At 38.5% G+C, this 26,537-nt stretch overlaps 1 protein-coding gene across 2 annotated transcripts in view; it reads left to right on the top strand.

Annotated features, from left to right (window-relative positions):
* Positions 1-26,537, top strand: part of GUCY1A2 (guanylate cyclase 1 soluble subunit alpha 2) — a 431,189-nt gene that overhangs the window by 347,246 nt on the left and 57,406 nt on the right. The window contains exons 9-10 of one of the 2 annotated variants that reach the window (XM_027095675.1): positions 4,553-4,569; positions 25,104-25,258. In XM_027095675.1, the coding sequence (XP_026951476.1) occupies positions 4,553-4,569; positions 25,104-25,258 (172 nt within the window). The remainder of the gene's footprint in view (positions 1-4,552; positions 4,570-25,103; positions 25,259-26,537) is intronic. The other variant, XM_027095676.1, reaches the window with a different exon arrangement.

The following is a 26,537-nucleotide window of genomic DNA, read 5'->3' as shown; positions in this document are numbered from 1 at the left end:
ATATTGATTCTTCCAATCCAAGAACATTGTAATCTCTCCATCTGCTTGTGTTATCTTTGATTTCTTCCATCCATGTTTTATAGTTTTCTAAGTACAGGTCTTTTGCCTCCTTAGGTAGGTTGATTCCTAGGCATTTATTTTTTTTTTGTTGTGATGGATTGTTTCCTTAACTTCTGTTTCTGATTTTTCAGTGTTAGTGTATAAGAATGCAAGAGATTTCTGTGCATTAACTTTGTATCCTACAATCTTACTAAATTCATTAATTAGTTCTAGTAGTTTTCTGGTGGCATCTTTAGGATTTTCTATATATAATATCATGTCAACTGCAAACAGTGAGTTTTACCTCTTCTTTTCCAATTTGGATTCCTTTTATTTCTTTTTCTTCTCTGATTGCCATGGCTAGGACTTCCAAAACTGTTGCGTAAAAGTGGTGAGAGTGGACATCTTTGTCTTGTTCCTGATCTTAATGGAAATGCTTTTACTTTTTCACCATTGAGAATGATGTTTGCTGTGGGTTTGTCATATATGGCCTTTATTATTTTGAGGTAGGTTCCCTCTATGCCAATTTTCTGGAGAGTTTTTGTCATAAATGGGTATTGAATTTTGACAAAAGCTTTTCTTGCATCTGTTGGGATTATCAAACAGTTTTTATTCCATAATTTGTTAATGTGGTATATCACATTGATTAATTTGCATATATTGAAAACTCCTTGCATCGCTGGGGTAAATCCCACTTGATCATGGTGTATGATCCTTTTAATGTGTTGTTGGATTCTGTTTGCTAGTACTTTGTTGAAAATTTTTGTGTCTATATTCATCAATGATATTGGTCTGTAACTCTCCTTTCTTGTAGTATGTTTTTCTGGTTTTGGTATCAGGGTGATGGTGGCTTCGCAGAATGTATATGGGAGCGTTCTTCCCTTTGCAGTTTCTTGGAAGAATTTGATAAGTTTAGGTGTTAGCTCTTCACTAAATGTGTGATAGAATTTGCCTGTGAAGCTATCTGGTCCTGGACTTTTGTTTGTTGGAAGATTTTTAATTACAGTTTCAATTTCATTACTTGTAATAGGTCTGTTTATATTTTCTAATTCTTCCTGGTTCAGTCTTGGAAAATTGTACCTTTCTAAGAATTTGTCCATTTCTTCCAGGTTGTCCATTTTATTGGCATATAGTTTTTTGTAGTAGTCTCTTATAATCCTTTGTATTTCTGTGGCATCTGTTGTGATTTCTCCTTTTTCATTTCTAATTTTATTGATTTGCATCATCTCCCTTTTCTTCTTGATGAGTCTGGCTAAAGGTTTATCAATTTTGCTTATGTTCTCAAAGAACCAACTTATAGTTTTATTGATCTTGGCTTTTGTTTTCTTTATTTGTATTTCATTTATTTCTGCTCTGATATTTTTCGTTTCTTTCCTTCTACTGACTTTGGGTTGTCTTTGTTCTTCTTTCTATAGTTGCTTTAGTTGTAACGTTAGATTGTTTATTTGTGCTTTTTCTTGTTTTCTTGAGGTGAGATTTATTTGCTATAAACTTCCCTCTTAGAACTGCTTTTGCTGCATCTCATAGGTTTTGGGTCATCGTGTTTTCATTGTCATCTCTTTCTAGGTATTTTTTTTATTTCTGCTTTTATTTCTTCAGTGATCTCTTCATTATTTAGTAGCATAATGATTAGGCTACATGTACTTGTGTTTTTTACACTTTTTTGAACCTGTAATTGATTTTTAATCTCATAGCATTGTGGTCAGAAAAGATGCTTAATATAACTTCAATTTTATTAAATTTTCCAAGGCTTCTTTGTGACCCAAGATATGATCCATCCTGGAGAATGTTCTGTGTGCACTTGAGAATAAAGTGTATTCTGCCACTTTCTCATGGAATGTCCTATAAATATCAATTAAATTTATCTGGTCTATAATGTCATTTAAACTTGTGTCTCATTATTTATTTTCTGTTTGGATGATCTGTCCATTGGTGTAAGTGGAGTGTTAAAGTTCCCTACTATTATTGTGTTACTGTCAATTTCCTCTTTTAAGGTTGTTAGCATTTGCCTTATGTATTGACGTGCTCCTATGTTGGGTGCATAAATATTTATAATTGTTATATCTTATTCTTTGATTGATCCCTTGATCATTTTTTAGTGCCCTTCCTTGTCTCTTGTAACATTCTTTATTTAAAATCTATTTTATCCAATATGAGTATTGCAATCCAGCTTTCTTTTGATTTCCATTTGCATAGAATATCTTTTTCCATCCCCTCACTTTCAGTCTGTATGTGTCCCTAGGTTTGCATAGAATATCTTTTTCCATACCCTCACTTTCAGTCTGTATGTGTCCCTAGGTCTGAAGGGAGTCTCTTGTAGACAGCATATATATGGGTCTCATTTTTGTATCCATTCAGTCAGTCTGTGTCTTTTGGTTGGAGCATTTAATCCATTTACATTCAAGGTATTTATCAATATGTATTTTCCTCTTACCATTTTTAAAATTGTTTTGGGTTTGTTTTTCTGGGTCTTTTTCCTCTCTTGTGTTTCCCACCTAGTGAAGCTCCTCTAGCATTTGTTGTAAAGCTGGTTTGGTGATGCTGAATTCTCTTAACTTTTGCTTGTCTGTAAAGCTTTTGATTTCTCTGTTGAGTGTGAATGAGATCCTAGCTGGGTAGAGTAATCTTCATTGTAGGTTTTTCCAATTTATCTCTTTAAGTATATCCAGCCACTCCCTTCTGGCCTGCAGAGTTTCTGTTGTAAAATCAGCTGATTACCTTATGGGGATTCCCTTGTATGTTACTTTTTGCTTTTCCCTTGCTGCTTTTGTTTTTTCTTTGAATTTACTTTTTGTTAGTTAGATTAATATGTGTATTGGTGTGTTTCTCCTAGGGTTTGTCCTGCATTGGGCTCTCTGTGCTTCCTGGATTTGGGTGACTATTTCCTTTCCCACATTAGGGAAGTTTTTTACTATAATCTCTTCAAATATTTTCTCAGACCCTTTCTTTTTTGCTTCTTTTGGGACCCTTACAATTTGAATATTAATGTGATTAATGTTGTCTCAGAGGTCTCTGAGACTTTCCTCAGTTCTTTTCATTCTTTTTCCTTTATTCTGCTTATTGGCAGTCATTTCCACCATTCTATCTTCCAGCTCACTTATTCATTCTTCTGCATCAGTTATTCTGCTTTTGATTCCTTCTAGTGTATTTTTCATTTCAATTTTTGTTTTTCATCAATGTTTGTTTGCTCTTTAGTTGTTTTAGGCCTTTGTTAAACATTTCTTGTATTTTCTCAATCCTTGCCTCCATTCAGAGATTTTGGATCTTTACTATCATTGCTCTGAATTATTTTTCAGGTAGGTTGCCTCTTTCCTCCTCTTTTATTTGGTGTTTTAGGGTTTTACCTTGCTCCTTCATCTGTACCATATATTTTTGTAATCTCACTTTTTTTTTTGAAGTGTGAGGCTGTATTCCTGTCTTACTGGTTGTTTGGCCTGAGGTGCCCAGCACTGGAGTTTATAAGCAGTTGTGTAGAACCAGGTCTCAGTGCTGAGATGAGGACCTCCGGGAGATCTCAATCCAATTAATATTCCCTGGGGTCTGACATTCTCTGTAGTCCAGCAGTTAGGACTCAGCGCTCCCACCACAGGAGCTCAGGCCCAACCCCCAGCCTGGGAACCAAGATCTTGCAAGCTGTGTTGCACAGCAAAGAAAAAAAAAAAAGAAGCAGTACAAAAACAAAGAATTTTAAAAAATTAGAAAAATTAAAAATATCTTAGGAAAAATAAAAATATAAGTGAAAAAACTGCAACTGGGTAAAACAGAACCATAAAAGAAAAAGGAAAAAAAGAGGGTGGGGACACACCAAAAGGAGCAGAACAATAAGAAACTCTAAAAAATGAAATAAAATTAGAAGAATAAAAAAATTTTTAGAAAAAATAAAAATATAAATGAATCAACAACAATGAGGAAAAACAGAACCACAACCTAAAAAAAAAAGACCAGAAAAGGCCTTGCTGTGGGGGGTGGAGCTTAGGCACATGTGGTGTTTAAAGCAGAGTGGGGCCTAAGCTCAGGACTCCCTCAGCTGGGAAAGGCCTGGGAAGGGAGCCTCAGAGTGCGGAGTTTGGAGGAAAGACTCTAATTGGGGGTGTTCAAGTGGGGTTTAGGCCCAGCGTAGTTGGAGGGGGTCAGAGAGGGTTTTGGAGTGTGGTGTGTAGAGGTAAGGCCCTGGGTGGGGGTGTGGGGGCAGGGCTTAGGCTCAGCATGGCTGGAGGGAGCCTTGGAATGTGGAGGATTAGGCCCAGGATCTCAGCAGGCTCCCCGGAGCCCAAGTGGGCAGGAGAAACGCTGGCCATTGTCCCTTCTGATCCTCCACTCTCCTGAGGTTCTCCCCAATCCCTGTTGATCCCCTAACTGTGGGTGGGCCCCTTCAGGTGTGGGAGCCCCTCCCCTCCCCCAGCCGCCCCTCAGGGGTGTTGGTCCTGTCAAGCTGGCTTTTACCTTCTCCCCTTCCCTCTCACTCCCTCAGGAGCCACACAGCTGGAGAGTGCCTTGGTGGGCAGAGGATCAGGCCTGGGACCTCAGCAGGTTCCCCAGGGCCCAAATGGGTGGGGTAAACACTAACCATGTTTCCTTCTGATCCTCCGCTCTCGCAAGGGTCTCCTCAATCCTTGTTTATCACTTAACCATGGGTGGGTCCCTCCAGGTGTGGGAGCCCCTCCCTTCCCCCAGCCACCCCTCAGGGGTGCCAGTCCCGGTCCCACTCTTACTTCTCCTCCTCCCTACCATACCCCCCACGTCCTACCTGGTTGCTCAGGGGTTCCTCCCATCCCCTCAGGTGTCCATGTTCCCCCACCAGTACCTGGTAGGTGCCCTAGTTGTGCAGAGACATGAACTCCACATCTTCCTAGTCCACTATCTTGACTCCCATCCTCTCAAACTCATTTTTAAAAGTGTTTTTTTCTTATACTTCTATCAAATGCATTGCTTTCTGACTAAGATAAATTTCAGATTTAGTGTATAGGCCTTCACATTAATACTCTTACAAGTTGGGTCAAATTTGAAACTCTTATCACATATCAAAAGTACTTAAATAATCACATACACATTAATTAGTGCCTTGTAAGGAGGTAGTGGTGAAGTTGATCCATATTGCTGTGTCCCCCAGCAGTCTCTAATATTGTTTTCAGTGCTTTCCACCATAGAATTCCAGGCATGCTCTCCTAATCATCTTCTGTAGGATAATATCCTCCCCATTAAAAAAAAAAAATCTGAAATTGTATGTTGCCATATCAGTGATAAGAACCATTTTTTTGTCAAATATTTTCTGTAAAGTGAAATTTATCTATGACTGGTAATTTGGTAATAATCAAAATAAACACAGTAAGACATTTTGCCCTAACTGCTATTTGTCCAGGCATATTACTTGAGAATGTGATGTTTTGATACCATTAGACTGGAGGCTGAGGCCCCTCATAAAAGAAAAAATGTCACATACCCACAGAGTTTCCCCATTTTCTTGCACATCAGAGAAACAAGAAAACATTGTAAAGCTATAGATTATGTGAGTTGATCTTATTCTTCCTAAGAATTCTGAGCTTTTGAAATTAGAACTTAAAACATTAATTGATTGTTTCTTGTCAGGGAAATATTAGTTATGAATAAAAGGACAAGACAAAACAATGTAAAAAGAAATTTTATTAATCTGATTTTATTGGTGAAAGGAGAATTTTATGATAAAACCTTATATAAATATTAACTAATAGTGGTATAAGGATGAAGTACTTGTTTTCCTCAATCTTGCCTAACAATGTGAATTATCATTTTAAACTCCTTACTATTATAACCATTAAAGACTTTTCAATAGCTTGAAATTCCCCCCCCCCCAGTTTATTTAGACATAATTGACATACAACACTGATAAGTTTAAGGGGTACAGAACAAAGATTTGACTTATTTACCTCATGAAATGATTCCCACAATAAGTTTAGTGAACATCTCATAGACACAAAATTTTAAAAATAGATTTCCTTGTGATGGGAACAGTTAGGACTTATTATCTTAACAACTTTCATAACATACAGCATTGTTAATTATATTGATCATGCTGTACTTTACACCTCTAGTACTTACTTGTCTTATAATTAGAAGTTTTTACTCTGGCCCCCTTCATCCAATTTTCCCTACCCAACTCCCATCTCTGATAAACACAAAAAATGACCTAAGTTTCTGTGGGGTTTTTTTTTTTAAGTATAATTGATCTACAATACTATTCAAATTCCTGTTACACAACATAATGATTCGATATTTCTATACATTTCAAAATGACTACCACAGTACTTCTAATTATGAATGATTACCACAGTAATGCTATCTTTGTATGTCACCATACAAAGATATTACATAGTTACTATATTCCCCACACTGTGTGTGTATATATATATATATATATATATATACACATACATATATATGTATATATATATTAACATCTTTATTGGAGTATAATTGCTTTATAACGGTGTGTTAGTTTCTGCTGTAAAACAAAGTGAATCAACTCTATGCATATATATATCCCCATGTCCCCTCCCTCTTGCGTCTCCCTTCCACTCTCTCTATCCCACACCTCTAGGTGGTCTCAAAGCAATGAGATAATCTCCCTGTGCTATGCAGCTGCTTCCCACTAGCTATCTGTTTTACATTTGGTAGTGTATATGTCAATGCTACTCTCACACTTCATTCCAGCTTCCCCCTCCCCATGTCCTCAAGTCCATTCTCTACATCTGTTAATTTATTCCTGTCCTGACCCTAGGTTCATCAGAAACTTTTTTTTTTTTTTTAGATTCCAAATATATGGGTTAGCATATGGTATTTGTTTTTCTCTTTCGGACTTACTTCACTCTGAATGACAGTCTCTAGGTCTATCCACATCTCTGCAAATGGCACTATTTCATTCCCTTTTATGGTTGAGTAATATTCCGTTGTATATATGTACCACATCTTCTTTATCCATTCGTCTGTTGATGGACATTTAGGTTGCTTCCATGATCTGGCTATTGTAAATCGTGCTGCAATGAACATTGGGGTGCATATATCTTTTTGAATTATGGTTTACTCTGGGTATATGCCCAGGAGTGGGATTGCTGGATCATATGGTAGTTCTATTTTAAGTTTTTTGAGGAACCTCCATACTGTTCTCCATATTGGTTGTACCAATTTACATTCCCACCAACAGTGCAAGAGGGTTCTCTTTTCTCCACACCCTCTCCAGAATTTATTGTTTGTAGATTTTTTGATGATGGCCATTCTGACCAATGTGGGGTGATGCCTCATTGTAGTTTTGATTTGCATTTCTCTAATGATTAGTGATGTTGAGCATCCTTTCATATGTTTGTTGGCAATCTGTATATCTTCTTTGGAGAAATGTCTATTTAGGTCTTCTGCCCATTTTTGGTTTAGGTTGTTTTTTTGTTTTGTTTTGTTTTTTTTCCAGTACGTTGGACTCTCACTGTTGTGGCCTCTCCCGTTGCGGAGCACAGGCTCCGGACACGCAGGCTCAGTGGCCATGGCTCACGGGCCCAGCCGCTCCACGGCATGTGGGATCCTCCCAGACCAGGGCATGAACCCACGTCCCCTGCATCGGCAGGCAGACTCTCTACCACTGCACCACCAGGGAAGCCCCTAGGTTGTTTGTTTTTTTTGATATTGAGCTGTATGAGTTACTTGTAGTTTTGGAGATTAATCCTTTGTCAGTTGCTTCATTTGCAAATATTTTCTACCATTCTAAGGGTTGTCTTTTCATCTTGTTTATGATTTCCTTTGCTGTGCTAAAACTTTTAAGTTTCATTAGGTCCCATTTGTTTATTTTTGTTTTTATTTCCATTTCTCTAGGAGGTGGTCAAAAAGGATCTTGCTGTGATTTATGTCATAGAGTGTTCTGCCTATGTTTTCTTCTAAGAGTTTGATAGTGTCTGGCCTTACATTTAGGTCTTTAATACATTTGGAGTTTATTTTTGTGTATGGTGTTAAGAAGTGCTCTAATTTCATTATTTTACAGGTAGCTGTCCAGCTTTCCCAGCACCTCTTATTGAAGAGGCTGTTTTTTGTCCATAGTGTAGTCTTGCCTCCTTTATTAAAGAGAAGGTGACCATATGTGCATGGATTTATCTCTGGGTTTTCTATTCTGTTCCATTGATCTATGTTTCTGGTTTTTTTCAGTACCAAACTCTCTTGATTACTATAGCTTTAGCGCCAGCAATCAGAGAAGAAAAAGAAATAGAAGGAATTCAAATCGGAATACAAGAAGTAAAACTGTCACTCTTTGCAGATGACATGATACTATACATAAAGAATCCTAAAGATGCTACCAGAAAACTACTAGAGCTATTCAATGAATTTGGTAGAGTAGCAGGATTCAAAATTAATGCACAGAAATCTCTTGCATCCCTATGCACTAATGATGAAATATCTGAAAGAGAAATTAAGGGAAATAATCCCATTTACCCTTGCAACAAAAAGAATAAAATACTTAGGAATATACCTACCTAAGGAAGAAAAAGACCTGTATGCAGAAAACTATGAGACACTGATGAAAGAAATTAAAGGTGATACAAACAGATGGAGAAATATACCATGCTCTTGGAGTGGAAGAATCAACACTGTGAAAATCACTATACCACCCAAAGCAATCTACAGATTCAATGCAATCCCTGTGAAACTATGAATGGCATTTTTAACAGAACTAGAACAAAAAATTGCACAATTTGTATGGAAACAAAAGACCCTGAATAGCCAAAGCAATCTTGAGAAAGAAAAACAGAGCTGGAGCAATCAGGCCCGCACTGTATATTTATACTGTGACTCGTTTATATTGCAACTGGAAGTTTATACCTCTTAACCTCCCTCACCTATTTTACCTCTCCCCACAACACTCCTCTCTGTATCTATAACTTTTTTTCTGTTTTCTGTTTGTTCATATATTTTGTTCTTTAGATTCCACATATAGTGAAATCATACAGTGTTTGTCTTTCTCAGTTGGTTTTATTTCACTTAGCATAATACCCTCTAGGTCCATGCATGTTGTCACACATAGGGAAATTTCTTTCTTTTTTATGGCTGAGTAATATTCCATGTTGTTTATTTATTATATATTTATTTTATTTATATATAAATATATAATATTGTATAATATAATATATATAATATAAATACATATAAATGTATATCTTTGTGTGCTTATAAGTATATATATAATATACTCATTATATATTTATTTTATATATATGTGTGTATATTTATACATATATCTCATATCTTCTTTATCCATCATCTGGTGATTAATACTTAGGTTGCTCCATATCTTAGTTATTGTAAATAATGTTGCAATTAATATTTGGGATACATATATCTTTTTTAATTTATGTTTTCATATTCTTTAGATAAATAGCCAGGATTGGAATTTCTTAATCATATGATAGTTGTATTTTAAAATTTTTGTGAAATCTCCATACTGTTTTCTGTAGTGGCTGCAACATTTTACATTCTCACCAACAGTGCACAAGTGTTCCCTTTTCTCCACATTCATTCCAACAATTGTTACTTGCTGTCTTTTTGATAAAAGCCATTTGGACAGGTATGAAGTGATATATTATTGTGGTTTTGATTTGCACTTCCCTGATGATTAGCATCTTTTTCGTGTGCCTGTTGGCCATCTGTGTGTCTTCCTTGGAAAATATCTATTCAGATCCTCTGCTTATTTTTTTAATTGGGTTGTTGTTTTGATGTTGAGTTTTATGAGTTCTTTGTGTATTTTGGATATTAATTCCTTACTAGATATATCACTTGCAAATAGCTTCTCCCATTGAGTAAGTGTTCTTTTCCTTTTGTTGATCTTTTCCTTCTCTGTGCAAATCTTTTTCATTTGATGTAGTACTGTTTGTCTATTCATGCTTTTGCTTCCCTTGCCTGAGGAGACATATTCAAAAACTAATTACTAAGACTGATGTCAAAGAACTTACTGCCTATGTCTTCTTCTAGAAATTTTATGGTTTTAGTGCTTAAATTCAGTCTTCAATCCATTTTGAGTTGATTTTTCTACATGGTCTGAGAGAGTTGTCCAGTCTGATTCTTTTCCATGTAGCACCATTTATTGTAGAGGCTGTCTTTTCCTCATTGCATATTCTTGCATGAAAATAAGAATGGGTTTATTTCTAGGCTCCCTACTCTGTTCCATTGATCTATGTGTCTCTTTTCTGCCAGTACTGTACTGTTTTGACTACTGTTCAAATCAGTTCAAAATCAGGAATATGATACCCTCAGGTTTGTTCTTCTTTCTCAAGATTATTTTGGATATTCAGAGTCTTTGGTGTTTCCACAAATGCCATTGATATTTTGATAGGAATTCCATTGATCTGTAGATTGCCTTGAGTAGTATGATCATTTTAACAATATTCAATCTTCCAATCCATGAAAATGGTATATCTTGCCATCTGTTTATGTCTTCCTCAATTTCTTTTATCAGAGTCTTTTAGTTTTCTGAGTATGGGTGTTTTACCTCCTTGGTTAGATTTATGCCTAGGTATTTTATTCTTTTTAATGGAATTATAAAAGGAAGTGTTTTCTTAATTTCTTTGATACTTTGTTGTTAGAGTATAGAAATGCAACAAATTTCTGTATTTTAATTTTGTCTCCTGCAACTTGACTGAATCCATTGATGAGTTATATATATAGGTTTTGGTGGCATCTTTAGGATTTTCTATGTATAGTATCATGTTATCTGCAAACAGTGACAGTTTCACTTCTTCCTTTCCAATTTGGAATTCTTTATTTCTTTTTTTTGTATGATTGCTGTGGCTAGGGCTTCTAATAGTAAGTTGAATAAAAGTGGCACAGGTAGGCATCCTTGTCTTGCTCCTAATCTTAGAGGAAATACTTTCAGCTTTTCAATGTTGAATGTAATGTTGGCCATGGGTTTGTCACATGTGTCCCTTATTATGTTGAAGTATGTTCACTCAATAGCACTCTGTTGAAAGTTTTTTTGTTTTGTTTTTGTGGTACATGGGCCTCTCAGTGTTGTGGCCTCTCCCGTTGTGGAGCACAGGCTCTGGACACACAGGCTCAGCGGTCATGGCTCACAGGCCTAGCTGCTCCGTGGCATGTGGGATCTTCCCGGACCGGGGCACAAACCCATGTCCCCTGCATCAACAGGTGGACTCCCAACCACTGCGCCACCAGGGAAGCCCTGTTGAAAGTTCTTTTTATCATAAATAGTTGTTTAATTTTGTCAAAAACTTTTTCTGCATCTCCTGATATGATCATATGATTTTTTTGAATTTTATTTATTTTTTTATACAGCAGGTTCTTATTAGTTATCCATTTTATACATATTAGTGTATGTATGTCAGTCCCAATCTCCCAATTCATCACACCACTTCTTGTTTTTTAATATGGTGTATCACATTGATTGATTCACAGATATTGAGCCATCTTTGCAGGCCTGTGATAAATCCCATTTGATCATGGTGTATTATCTTTTTGAATTCTATTTGCTAATATTTTGTTGATTGTTTTTTGCATCTATGTTCATCAGTGATATTCGTCAGTAATTTTCTTTTTTTATCAGGTAGATTGCTTATCTCAACTTCTCTTAGTTCTTCTGGGGTTTTATCTTGTGTCTTTCTTTGGATCATAATCTTCTACTGCCTCATTTTGCCTAATTTGCTGTTTTTATTTCTATGTATTTAGTAGGTTGGTTACATTTCCCCACCTTGGAGAAGTAGGCTTGTGTAGGAGATTTTCTATGTTCCTAGCAGTGCACTCTGCTCTGGTCACCAAATCTCTATGCTCTAGGGGTGCCCCCTATGTGGGCTATGTAAGTCATTCTACTGTGGCTGGCTGACTGCTGTATGTGATCTGGTAGGCATGACAGGCCTTGGTCTGGTCAGTTTACAGGCTACCAGCCACTGGCAGGCAAGGTAAGGTCACAAAGTGGCTAGCTGCGGGGCTCTGGGGGGCCCCAGGGCTACTGCCAGCCCACTGGAGTGTGGAGCTTGATTCCACGATTGGTGGTTGTGGAATTGGGGGTTCCAGATCTAGTGTCAGCCTGCTGATGGGCAGGGCTGATTCCTGGCACAGTTGGTTGCAGCTGAGGTGTCCCAAAGCTTATGTCAGTCTGCTAGTGGGTGGGGCTGGAACCTGGGGGTTGTGGGGCACAACATTGTCTCAGAGCTGGTTTTGTCCTGCTGGTGGGTGAGACTGGGGCCAAAGGGATCCTTTAGCTGGCGCAGCTTGCTGGTTGGTGGGCTGGGTCTTGACATAGCAAGCTGTGGGACTGTAGTAGTCCTGATGCTGGTGTCTGTTCACTGGTAGGCAGAGGTAAGGCCTGGTCCCAGGAGAATTTTGAAGCTGATGTTAGCCTACTGGTGGGCAGAGCTCAGTCTAGGGTGGTCTCTGACTGCAGGGCCCTGGTGGTCTTGGAATAGTTGTCTGCCAGTTGGAGGCAGGACTGGGTCCCAGGGTGTCTGTGGGCACAGGTGGTCTTAAGGCAGCTGGCCTGCTGGTGGGCAGGCCTGTGTCCCTGCCCAGCTAGCTGCTTGGCCTGAGGTGTCCTGCTCTTGGTGCAGACAGGCTAGTGGGCAGGACTAAGTCCTAGTGCTAATAAGCTAGATGGAGGATTCCAAAATGCTGCTTGCCAGCACCATCATCCTTCTCATACAAAGAGTTTCCCAAAAGTGCTGCCACCAGTGTTTCTGTCCCCAGGGTAAGCTCCAGTTGCCTCCTGCCTCTCTGGAGGGTCTCCAAAATCAGTAGGTGGATTTGATCCTGGGTCCCAGAGTGTGAGATTTTGTATGTGCCTTGTAACAGTGGAGTCTATATTTTCTATAGCTCTCTGGCTTTCCCAAAAGTAAGCCTTAGTCTGATGGGCCTTGTAGAAACAAACTGAGGACCTTTTTAATTTGGGTGTTTTTTATAGTTTACTGAACCCAGAGCCAACTGACCTATGGTCTACAGCTGGCTTAACACTAATTTGCTCTTTTCATTGTGCTCCTCTTGACTTCAGTTTATTTGTAAAATGAGGGAGCTGGACTAAAGGTTCTGTGCTGCCCTCCCAACCCTAACATTCCTTCTTTACTAAATGAGATGAGTTTTGACTAGCTGAGGTTGAACTATATAAGCCTTCTATTTTTAAGAGCTGTAGGAGGCATGTTATCTAGAAATGCAGTTGTTTATGTGCCTTGACAAATAAATAATCAGTAGAGTATTATGAGAATAACTGAACCCTTTGATTACTGGGGATTTTGATATGTCCCAGAGTTTTGCATTATTTCATACATTTCATATAGGTATGGGAGATTGAGTAATAGATATCCTAACCTCAATATAAATCCTAAAGTTATTGTGTTTTTCAATAAATTCCTAGGAAAAACACATTGTTTTCATGAACTTTCTCTAAAAAGTGAAGTCTAGTGTTATTTACCAAAGCACTGATCTTATTAAAGCATTTGTGTGTGTGTGTGTGTGTGTGTGTGTGTGTGTGTGTGTGTGTGTTGCTCTGCTAAGTGTTTATAAGTTGCAAGAGGTCTGTTTAATGCAGGTTTCTCAACCTCAGCACTATTGATATTTTGAACTGGAAAATTCTTTCACGTGGGGAAGGTGTCCTAGGAATCTCTAGCTCTACTGAGTAGATGCCAATAATAGCTCTCCATCCCAGTTGTGAAAATAAAAAATGTCTCAAGACATTGTCAAATGTCCACTGAGGGGCACAGATGGACCCAGCTGACAACCACTGGTTTAGTGCAGGGCAATCCTCTTTAGCTAGAGTATACTGACCAGATGGATGCAAACGTTACCGCTTGGTTAACCAATTAAATAAATTTTAATCTTGCCAAAATGAATCTAAATCTCTCATTGACAGTTAAAAGTAGATCTGTAAAGATGTGGCACATATATACAATGGAATATTAGCCATAAAAAGAAACAAAATTGAGTTATTTGTAGTGAGGTGGATGAACCTAGTGTCTGTCATACAGAGTGAAGTAAGTCAGAGAGAGAAAAACAAATACCATATGCTAAAACATATATATGGAATCTAAAAAAAAAAAGGTTCTGAAGAACCTAGGGACAGGACAGGAATAAAGATGCAGACTTAGAGAATGGACTTGAGGACACAGGGAGGGGGAAGGGTAAGCTGGGATGAAGTGAGAGAGTGGCATGGACATATATCCACTAACAAATGTAAAGTAGATAGCTAGTGGAAAGCAGCCGCATAGCACAAGGAGATCAACTCGGTGCTTTGTGACCACCTAGAGGGGTGGCATAGGGAGGGTGGGAGGGAGATGCAAGAGGGAGGAGATATGGGTATATATGTATATGTATAGCTGATTCACTTTGTTATAAAGCAGAAACTAACACACCATTGTAAAACAATTATACTCCAATAAGGATGTTAAAAAAAAAAAAAAGTAGCTGTCTATTTTGTCTAACTGCTAGATGCAAGAGGCAGATTCTGAATGTGGCAATCAGTGACTTCGTTATAAGGTAACAACTCCTGGGAAATCTCAAGAAGTTGCTGAAAGAAATGTAAAAGAAAATGGAGTCTGATGATTCAGCTTGTAAGTTCTCAATGGTATCTCCTTATATCCAAGAGTAAATACTTTTTCTGAGTCCTGTTCCATTATAGTGACAGTAACAGCGAATCTGTGCTATTTTTGTGTTTGTTGATATTCTTGTGTATGTTTTAAGGTAGTCTTCTAAGAGATAAGGTTTTTTTAAATAACCATTTCTCCATCCACCTTCTCAAGAATACCAGGGTTTTTATCTTCACGCTTTTTAGGTTATAATAATTCTTAGTATGACAATGTAGTTAAAATAAAAAAAAAAAGAACAGCCTCAGTTCTTTTGAACAGAGGCAAGGGTGGACCCATATAAGCCTTCAGTATAGTTGGTGGGGTATGGAGTCTTCTTCTCAGACTAAAAGCACAGAATATAGAGGCTGTAAAATGTGTCAGTTTGATACCCATTTCTGCTGTTTTACTGCTTAAAAAGATCACAGGTCCAACATGACAATCTTATATTTAAGATCTGTGTGTTTTTAGGCAATCTTATATTGCACAAGGTAATTTAATATAAATAAACCTTCTGAAAGTAAAGAAATATAATAAAATTTTTCAAAATTGTTTGCTAATTTTAGAGAAAAGTGTGTTATGTTTGTTTATAAGGAATACTACCATTCATTATGTAACTGAGCAGGACCCTATGGGGCCTTCCCGAGACAGGCCTTCCCCATATCCTCTGCCATAGCTCCTCTCTGAAGTACCTAGATAACAGTATTTGATGCACATTCCCTGAGTTGTTTTACAGATGTGAAAACTCCCCACCAAATGGAAGAAGTTAACTACTTCATGACCATGAGCACATAGCCCCAGGTCTCTTGGAGACTAAGGAATGATAATGTTAACCCTTGTGACACCTCCCTGTTACCTCACCATCATCCAATCAGAGAACTGTGCGTGAGCTGATCACATACCCTGCAACCCCCCTCCCTCACCTGGCTTTTAAAAATGCTTTGCCAAAACCCTTCAGGGACCTCAGGGTTTTTTTAGAGCATGAGCCACCCTTATCCTTGCATCACTCTGCAATAAACCTTTCGCTACCCCCAACTCCAATGTTTTGGTTCGTTTGGCCTCACTGTGCATCAGGCACAGGAACTTGCAGTAACAATTACATTTTTTTTGTCTTTAAATCCAAACAATCTCTCATCAGAAATAGGCCTAAATTTTTAAGATAGTTTGTGTTCTTTAAAAAAAGTACATCTCATTTCTTCTCCCAGCCAATATGAAAGAAGAGGCTGAGTTTACACTCCCACCCTCAACAATTAAAAATCTGGACAAAATGAACAAAATGACAGTGTCATGTCATTGAACATTAGGCAATGGAAGACAGTGATGCCTGAGAGAAAGGGAACAAAATGAAACATATGATTTCCCTGGCGTATTTCTTTGGGGTATATTCAGGCTGCAGTGCAAGGAAGGACAAATCAGGAGGAACCCAACAAACCCCCCAAGTTGAAGAGATGAAGCTGAGAGTCTATGGAGAGCAAAAAACCTAGAATTCACAGACAGAGTACCACTAAGGAGAGAGGTACAATAAGACCACCAGAGATCTTCCAAGGAGCCTCCTATATGTTTCTTAACTTACTGATTGTTGTTTGTATGTGAGAAAACTACCTGAGCCCAACAGGGAAAAACACCTGAAAGGATTAGAGAAAAAGTTCCTTGAACTAACACAAGACTTGGAAAAAATGCCAGAACCAATCAGGAAAACTGAAAAACCTCATAAATCATAGACATTGGGTATAGTACTCAGAGGGTTCTTGCCTCACTAGTGGGGAATAATTAGCCCTACATGAAACACAGCTCAAGACTTGCCTAAACATTTTAAAAAGCAAGACTTGAAAGGAAAAAATGAAAAAACTTTCCAAGTACCTTGACTGCATCCCAGGACAAAGCTCAAGAACATTTATAAGAATATAAAAAATATCCAGCACTCAACAAAGTCAATTCATGATACCTAACATGCAACCAAAATTTACTAGGCATTCAGAAAAGCTGAAAAATATGACCCATAATAATGAGAAAAATCAGTCAATCAAAATTGAGACAGAACTGGAGCATAGGTTAGAATTAGCAGACAAAAATATTAAAACAGGGGAATCGGGAAGATGGCGGAAGAGTAAGAGGCAGAGATCACCTTCCTCCCCACAGATACACCAGGAATATATCTAATCGTGGAACAACTCCTACAGAACACCTACTGAATGCTGGCAGAAGACCTCAGACCTCCCAAAAGTCAAGAAACTCCCCATGTACCTGGGTAGGGGAAAAGAAAAAAGAATAAACAGAGACAAAAGAATAGGGATGGGACCTACACCAGTGGGAGAGAGCTGTGAAGAAGGAAAAGTTTCCACACACTAGGAAGCCCCTTCGACGGCAGAGACTGCAGGTGGCGGAAGGGGAAAGCTTCGGAGCCACAGAGGAGAGCACAGCCACAGGGGTGTGGAGGGCAAAGCAGAGAGATTCCCGCACAGAGGATCAATGCCGACCGGCACTCACCAGCCCGAGAGGCTTGTCTGCTCACCCACCGGGGTGGGCAGGGCTGGGAGCTGAGGCTCGGGCTTCAGGCGGGGCGCAGGGAGAGGACTGGGGTTGACGGCGTGAACACAGCCTGCAGGGGGTTAGTGCATCACGACTAGCCAGGAGGGAGTCCTGGGAAAAGGCTGCACCTGCCGAAGAGGCAAGAGACTTTTTCTTCCCTCTTTGTTTCCTGGTGCGCGAGGAGAGGGGATTAAAAGCGCTGCTTAAAGGAGCTCCAGAGACAGGCGCGAGCCGCGGCTAACAGGGCGGACCACAGAGATGGGCATGAGACGCTAAGGCTGCTGCTGCCGCCACCAAGAAGTCAGTGTGCGAGCACAGGTCACTATCCACACCTCCCTTCATGGGAGCCTGTGCAGCCCGCCACTGCCAGAGTCCCAGGATCCAGGGAAAACTTCCCTGGGAGAACGCACGGTGCGCTTCAGTCTGGTGCAATGTCCTGCTGGCCTCTGCTGCTGCAGGCTTGCCCCGCATCCGCACCCCTCCCTCCCCTGGGCCTGAGTGAGCCAGAGTCCCCAAAGCAGCTGCTCCCTTAACCCCGTCCTGTCTGAGCGAAAAACAGATGCCCTCCAGCAACCTACACACAGAAGCAGGGCCAAATCCAAAGCTGAGACCCAGGAGTTGTGCAAACAAAGAAGAGAAAGAGAAATCTCTCCCAGCAGCCTCAGAAGCAGCGGATTAAAGCTACGCAATCAACTTGATCTACCCTGCATCTGTGGAATACATGAATAGACAACGAATCATCCCAAATTGAGGAGGTGGATTTTGAGAGCAAGATTTATTATTTTTTCCCCTTTTCCTTTTTTGTGAGTGTGTATGTGTATGCTTCTGTGTGAGATATTGTCTGTATAGCTTTGCTGTCACCATTTGTCCTAGGGTTCTATCCATCCTTTTTTTTTTTTTTTTCTTTAAAAAAATTTTTTTCTTAATAATAATTTTTTATTTTAGTAACTTTATTTTATCCTCTTTCTTTCTTTCTTTTCTTTCTTTCTTCCTTCCTTCCCTCCTTCCTTTCCTTGTTTCTTTCTTTCTTTCATTTTTCCTTTCTTTCTTCCTTTCTTTCTTTTCTTTCTTTCCTCCTTCTTTCCCTCCTTTCCTCCTTCGTTCCTTCCTTCCTTCCTTCCTTCCTTCTTACCTTCCTTCCTTCCCTCCCTCCCTCCCTCCCTCTCTTCTTTCTTTCTTTCTCTCTTTCTTTCTTTTTCTTTCATTCTACTTTTTCTCCCTTTTATTCTGAGCCGTGTTGGATGAAAGGCTCTTGGTGCTGCAGGCAGGAGTCACTGCTGTGCCTCTGAGGTGGGAGAGACAACTTCAGGACACTGGTCCCCAAGATACCTCCCAGCTCCACATAATGTCAAATGGCAAAAATCTTGCAGAAATCTCCATCTCAACACGAGCACCCAGCTTAACTCAACGACCAGCAAACTACAGTGCTGGACACCCTACACAAAACAAGCAGTGGGCTTCCCTGGTGACACAGTGGTTGCGGGTCCACCTGCCAATTCAGGCGAGGCAGGTTTGTGCCCGGGTCCAGGGTACTCCCGCATGCCGCAGAGCGGCTGGGCCCGTGGGCCATAGCCACTGGGCCTGCACATACGGAGCCTGTGCTCCACAACGGGAGAGGCCACGGTGGTGAGAGGCCTGCGTACTGCAAAAACAAAAACAAAAACAAAGAAAAACAACTAGCAATACATGAAAACAACCCAACCCATTAGAGATGCTGCCTAAAATCATAATATGTCCACAGACACCTCAAAACACAACACCAGACGTGGACCTGCCCAACAGAAAGACAAGACCCAGCCTCATCCACCACAACACAGGCACTAGTCCCCTCCACCAGGAAGCCTACACAACACACTGAACCAGTTTTAGCCACTGGGGACAGACAACAAAAACAACAGGAACTACGAACCTGCAGCCTGCAAAAGGGAGACCCCCAAACACAGTAAGATAAGCAAAATGAGAAGGCAGAAAAACACACAACAGATGAAGGAGCAAGATAAAGACCCACCAGACCTAACAAATGAAAAGGAAATAGGCAGTCTACCTGAAAAAGAAATCAGAATAATGATAGTAAAGATGATCCAAAATCTTGGAAATAGATAGACAAAATGTAAGAAACTTTTTTATTATTTTATTTTATTATTATTTTTTTTTTTGCGGTTCATGGGCCTGTCATTGTTCTGGCCTCTCCCATTGTGGAGCACAGGCTCCGGACGCGCAGGCTCAGTGGCCATGGCTCATGGGCCCAGCCGCTCCGTGGCATGTGGGATCTTTCTGGACCGGGGCACAAACCCGCATCCCCTGCATCGGCAGGCAGACTGTCAACCACTGCACCACAAGGAAAGCCCAAGAAACATTTAACAAGGACCTAGAAGAACTAAAGATGAAATAAGCAATGATGAACAACATAATAAATGAAATTAAAAATACTCTAGATGCGATCAATAGCAAAATAACTGAGGCAGAAGAATGGATAAGTGACCTGGAAGATAAAATAGTGCAAATAACTACTGCAGAGCAGAATAAAGAAAAAGAATGAAAAGAACTGAGGACAGTCTCAGAGACCTCTGGGACAACATTAAACGCAACAACATTCAAATTATAGTGGTTTCAGAAGAAGAACAGAAAAAGAAAGGGACTGGGAAAATATTTGAAGAGATTATAGTTGAAAAATTCCCTAATATGAGAAAGGAAATAGTTAATCAAGTCCAGGAAACACAGAGAGTCCCATACAGGATAAATCCAAGTAGAAACACGCCAAGATACATATTGATCAAACTGTCAAAAATTAAATACAAAGAAAACATATTAAAAGCAGCAAGGGAAAAACAACAAATAACACACAAGGGAATCCCCATAAGGTTAACAGCTGATCTTTCAGCAGAAACTCTGCAAGCCAGAGGGGACTGGCAGGACATATTTAAAATGATGAAGGAGAAAAACCTACAACCAAGATCACTCTACCCAGCAAGTATCTCATTCAGATTTGATGGAGAAATTAAAAACTTTACAGACAAGCAAAAGCTGAGAGAGTTCAGCACCATCAAAGAAGCTTTACAACAAATGCTAAAGGACCTTCTCTGGGCAAGAAACACAAGAGAAGGAAAAGACCTACAAAAACAAACCCAAAACAATTAAGAAAATGGGAATAGGAACATACATATAGATAATTCCCTTAAAGGTAAATGGATTAAATGCTCCCACTAAAAGACACAGACTGGCTGAATGGAAACAAAATCAAGACCCATATATATGCTGTCTACGAGAGACCCACTTCAGACCTAGGGACACATACAGACTGAAGGCGAGGGAATGAAGAAAGATATTCCATGCAAATGGAAACCAAAAGAAAGCTGGAGTAGCAATTCTCATATCAAACAAAATAGACTTTAAAATAAAGACTATTAGAGGAGACAAAGAAGGACACTACATAATGATCAAGGGAACAATCCAAGAAGATATAACAATTGTAAACATTTATGCACCCAACATAGGAGCACCTCAATACATAAGGCAAATACTAACAGCTATAAAAGGGGAAATCGACAGTAACACATTCATAGTAGGGGACTTTAACACCCTACTTTCACCAATGGACAGATTATCCAAAATGAAAATAAATAAGGAAACACAAGCTTTAAATGATACAATTCACAAGATGGACTTAATTGATATTTATAGGACATTCCATCCAAAAACAACAGAATACACATTTTTTTCAAGTGCTCATGGAACATTCTGCAGGATAGATCATATCTTGGGTCACAAATCAAGCCTTCATAAATTTAAGAAAATTGCAATTGTATCATGTATATTTTCCGACCACAATGCTATGAGACTAGATATCAATTACAGGAAAAGATCTGTAAAAAATACAAACACATGGAGGCTAAAGAATACACTATTAATAACAAAGTGATCACTGAAGAAATCAAAGAGGAAATAAAAAATACCTAGAAACAAATGACAATGGAGACAAAACAACCCAAAACCTATGGGATGCAGAAAAAGCAGTTCTAAGAGGGAAGTTTATAGCAATACAAGCCCAAGTTAAGAAGCAGGAAACATCTCGAATAAACAACCTAACATTGCACCTCAAGCAATTAGAGAAAGAAGAATAAAAAAACCCCAAAGTTAACAGAAGGAAAGAAATCGTAAAGATCAGATCAGAAATAAATGAAAAAGAAATGAAGGAAACAATAGCAAAGATCAATAAAACTAAAAGCTGGTTCTTTGAGAAGAAAAACAAATAGATAAACCATTAGACAGACTCATCAAGAAAAAAAGGGAGAAGACTTAAATAAATAGAATTAGAAATGAAAAAGGAGAAGTAACAACTGACACTGCAGAAATACAAAAGATCATGAGAGATTACTACAAGCAACTCTATGCCAATAAAATGGACAATCTGGAAGAAAGGGACAAATTCTTAGAAATGCACAACCTGCCAAGACTGAATCAGGAAGTAATAGAAAATACGAACAGACCAATCACAAGCACTGAAATTGAAACTGTGATTAAAAATCTTCCAACAAACAAAAGCCCAGGACCAGATGGCTTCACAGGCGAATTCTATCAAACATTTAGAGAAGAGCTAACACCTATCCATCTCAAACTCTTCCAAAATATAGCAGAGGGAACAACACTCCCAATTCCTTCTATGAGGTCACCATTACCTTGATACCAAAACCAGACAAGGATGTCCCAAAGAAAGAAAACTACAGGCCAATATCACTGATGAACATAGATGCAAAAATGCTCAACAAAATACTAGCAAACAGAATGCAACAGCAAATTAAACGGATCATACACCATGATCAAGTGGGGTTTATTCCAGGAATGCAAGGATTCTTCAATATACGCAATTCTATCAGTGTGATAAACCATATTGACAAATTGAAGGAGAGAAACCATATGATCATCTCAATATATGCAGAAAAAGCTTTTGACAAAATTCAACACCAATTTATGATAAAAACCCTGCTGAAATTAGGCATAGAGGGAACTTTCCTCAACATAATAAAGGCCATATATGACAAACACACAGACAACATCATCTTCAATGGTGAAAAACTGAAAGCATTTCCACTAAGATCAGGAACAAGACAAGGGTGCCCACTCTCACCACTCTTATTCAACATAGTTTTGGAAGTTTTAGCCACCACAATCAGAGAAGAAAAGGAAATAAAAGGAATCCAAATTGGAAAAGAAGAAGCAAAGCTGTCACTGTTTGCAGATGACATGATACTATATATAGAGAATCCTAAAGATGCTACCAGAAAACTACTAGAGCTAATCAATGAATTTGGTAAAGTAGCAGGATACAAAACTAATGCACAGAAATCTCTGGTATTCCTATATACTAATGATGAAAAATCTGAAAGTGAAATCAAGAAAACACTCCCATTTACCATTGCAAGAAAAATAATAAAATATCTAGGAATAAACCTACCTAAGGAGACAAAAGACCTGTATGCAGAAAATTATAAGACACTGATGAAAGAAATTAAAGATGATACAAATAGATGGAGAGATATACCATGTTCTTGGATTGGAAGAATCAACATAGTGAAAATGACTCTACTACCCAAAACAATCTACAGATTCATTGCAATCCCTATCAAACTACCACTGGCATTTGTCACAGAACTAGAACAAAAAATTTCAGAATTTGTATGGTAACACAAAAGACCCCGAATAGCCAAAGCAATCTTGAGAACGAAAAACGGAGCTGGAGGAATCAGGCTCCCTGACTTCAGACTATACTACAAAGCTACAGTAATCAAGACAGTATGGTACTGGCACAAAAACAGAAAGATAGATCAATGGAACAGGAGAGAAAGGCCAGAGATAAACCCACACACATATGGTCACCTTATCTTTGGTAAAGGAGGCAGGAATGTACAGTGGAGAAAGGACAGCCTCTTCAATAAGTGGTGCTGGGAAAACTGGACAGGTACATGTAAAAGTATAAGATTAGATCACTCCCTAACCCCATACAAAAAAATAAGCTCAAAATGGATTAAAGACCTAAATGTAAGGCCAGAAACTATCAAACTCTTAGAGGAAAACTTAGGCAGAACACTCTATGATATAAATCACAGCAAGATGCTTTTTGACCCACCTCCTAGAGAAATGAAAATAAAAATAAACAGATGGGACCTAATGAAAACTTCAAAGGTTTTGCACAGCAAAGGAAACCATAAACAAGACAAAATGACAACCATCAGAATTTGAGAAAATATTTGCAAATGAAGCAACTGACAAAGGATTAATTTCCCAAATTTACAAGCAGCTCATGCAGCTCAATAACAAAAAAACAAACAACCCAATCCAAAAATGGACAGAAGACCTAAATAGACATTTCTCCAAAGAAGATATACAGATTGCCAACAAACACATGAAAGAATGCTCAACATCATTAATCATTAGAGAAATGCAAATCAAAACTACAATGAGATATCATCTCACACCAGTCAGAATGACCATCATCAAAAAATCTAGAAACAATAAATGCTGGAGAGGGTGTGGAGCAAAGGGAACACTCTTGCACTGCTGGTGGTAATGTGAATTGGTACAGCCACTTTGGAGAACGTATGGAGGTTCCTTAAAACACTACAAATAGAAATACTATATGACCCAGCAATCCCACTACTGGGTATATACTCTGAGAAAACCATAATTCAGAAAGAGTCATGTACCAAAATATTCATTGCAGCTCTATTTACAATAGCCCGGAGATGGAAACAACCTAAGTGTCCATCATTGGATGAATGGATAAAGAAGATGTGGCACATATACACAATGTAATATTACTCAGCCATAAAAAGAAACAAAATTGAGCTATTTGTAATGAGGTGGATGGACCTAAAGTCTGTCATACGGAGTGAAGTAAGTCAGAAAGAGAAAGACAAATACCATATGCTAACACATATATATGGAATTTAAGGGAAAAAAATGTCACGAAGAACCTAGGGGTAAGACAGGAATAAAGACACAGACCTACTAGAGAATGGACTTGAGGATATGGGGAGGGGGAAGGGTAAGCTGTGACAAAGCGAGAGAGTGTTCTGGACATATACCCACTACCAAACGTAAAATAGATAGCTAGTGGGAAGCAGCTGCATAGCACATGGAGATCAGCTCGGTGCTTTGTGACCACCTAGAGGGGTGGGATAGGGAGGGTGGGAGGGAGGGAGACGCAAGAGGGTAGAGATATGGGAACGTATGTATATGTATAACTGATTCACTTTGTTATAAAGCAGAAACTAGCACACCATTGTAAAGCAATTATACTCCAATAAAGATGTAAAAAAAATATTAAAACAGTTATTTTAATTGTATTCCATATATTCAAAAGTTAATTTGATACCTGAAAGATTAAAAAAAAAGAAGTTCAAATTGAACTTTGAGAAAGGAAAATCACTATATCTAAGAAGAAAAATGCTCTGGATGTGATTAGCTAAAGATAAGGCATTACAAAAGAAAAGATTAGTAAATTTGGAAATAGAAGTGATCTAAAATAAACAGAGAGAAAAAATATTTTAAATTAACAGATAAACAGAAATATAATTATTTAATTTACAATTGTGTTTAATGCTATGAAGGAAAAAATAGGGTTTTCTGTTAGAATAACTGGAGGGAGAATAATACATTTTCCATTTATTAGAGCATACTAGGTACAAATAAAACCTGATTTAAATTGTAACACAACTGGATTTATTGTGTTACAATAGAAAAGTAAAAGTAGTTTTTTTCTTATAATTAATCCATTTGTTCATTTATTCCACACCATCCTTGTTCATTGATACTATTGATATAATAATCCAGGTATTTGGCTCACAAAAATGACCAAGGCCCCAGTCCCTTTCTTTGAGGAGCTAGGAGTTTAATGGTTCAGCAGTACCTCTTATTAAAATAATTGCATACCAAATGAAAACATAAATATATCCTTTTCGTTTTCTTTTTTAGATGAGAATAGGCATTCACTCAGGCTCTGTGCTGGCTGGAGTTGTTGGGGTAAGAATGCCGCGATATTGCCTGTTTGGAAATAATGTCACTCTGGCAAGCAAATTCGAATCGGGAAGTCACCCTCGACGCATCAATGTCAGCCCAACCACTTACCAGTAAGTGTTCTTTGGCCTTCTCCCCCTGTCTTTGGCATTGCGTTATACTAGTAGCCTGTCACTTGTGAGACGCTTATTTTTTTCTTGATCCTGTTATTATCTAAGATAATATGAGTAGATCCATCCAGTCTGAAAGATAGCAATTATGTCACAAAATTTAATTTGCACCCTAAGAAAGTACATGGAAAACCTGACTTGACTGAGAGGTAAATGGAGGTTTGCATTTCCCACAGTCTCTGTCTTCCTTAGGTATTCCTGTTTAAAATACAGGAAAGCAGGGTTTTTCCTGGTGGCACAGTCGTTAAGAATCCACCTGCCAGTGCAAGGGACATGCGTTCGAGCCCTGATCCAGGAAGATCCCACATGCCATGGAGCAACTAAGCCCATGTGCGACAACTACTGAGCCCACGTGCCACAACTACTGAAGCCCGCACGCCTAGAGTGCATGCTGCACAACAAGAGAAGCCACCACAATGAGAAGCCTGTGCACCTGAATGAAAAGTAACCCCCGCTCGCCACAACTAGAGAAAGCCCGTGCACAGCAACAAAGACCCAATGCAGCCAAAAATTTAAAAAAAAATAGAGGAGAGCAAATGTTAAGGGTCTGAAACACACTAGAAATCCTAACATTTTCAAAATGTTTCTCAATGTTTATAAAAATCAAAGGAATAAGATAGAAAAGGTAATTGTCTCTTTTTATTCTTCTAAATAATGAATATAAATAGGGACTCTTTAAAGTTAAATATATACTAGATACAGAGTAAAACTTCAAACTCTATTTATCTTAAAGGTTGTATTTGACAACTCTACACATTTTGACAGCTGAAGTCATCCTTGTTTTGTGCCTGGTAGATATCAAGCTCCAGGCATTAGCTATTACGTGCCATATGGGCAGAGGCCAAGTCTTTTTGGCTCATGGTTATATCTCCAAAACTTACCCAAAAAATGTTTAGCACATAATAAGCACTCTATTAATATTTATCAGATTAATGAATAAATGTACTGATAAGATAAATATCTCTATACTAAGAAAATAATATGAATATCTCCTACTTGGTAGACTTTGGCCTAATGCTAAGCTTTGGTGTGCAAGCGATTTCATTAGTTCCATGATTTAAATGACTTAGAAATCACATTGTAAAACTGTAAAGTAGAAATGGTGACCATGGATATTTTTATTAGCATGACTACCATGTTAACCCAGGCTAACAAAAAAACCCCAGAAGCAGAAACTTTAAATACATAGATAATAAATGTTGATTTATAATAACAAACAAAA

The sequence above is a fragment of the Aethalodelphis obliquidens genome, unplaced genomic scaffold (genome assembly GCF_003676395.1).
Source record: "Aethalodelphis obliquidens isolate GAN/ISIS:26980383/991018 unplaced genomic scaffold, ASM367639v1 scaffold93, whole genome shotgun sequence".
Taxonomy (NCBI): Eukaryota; Metazoa; Chordata; class Mammalia; order Artiodactyla; family Delphinidae; genus Aethalodelphis; species Aethalodelphis obliquidens.
The sequence above is the reverse complement of the archived record's forward strand: the minus strand, read 5'-3'. Positions and strand labels throughout refer to the sequence as shown.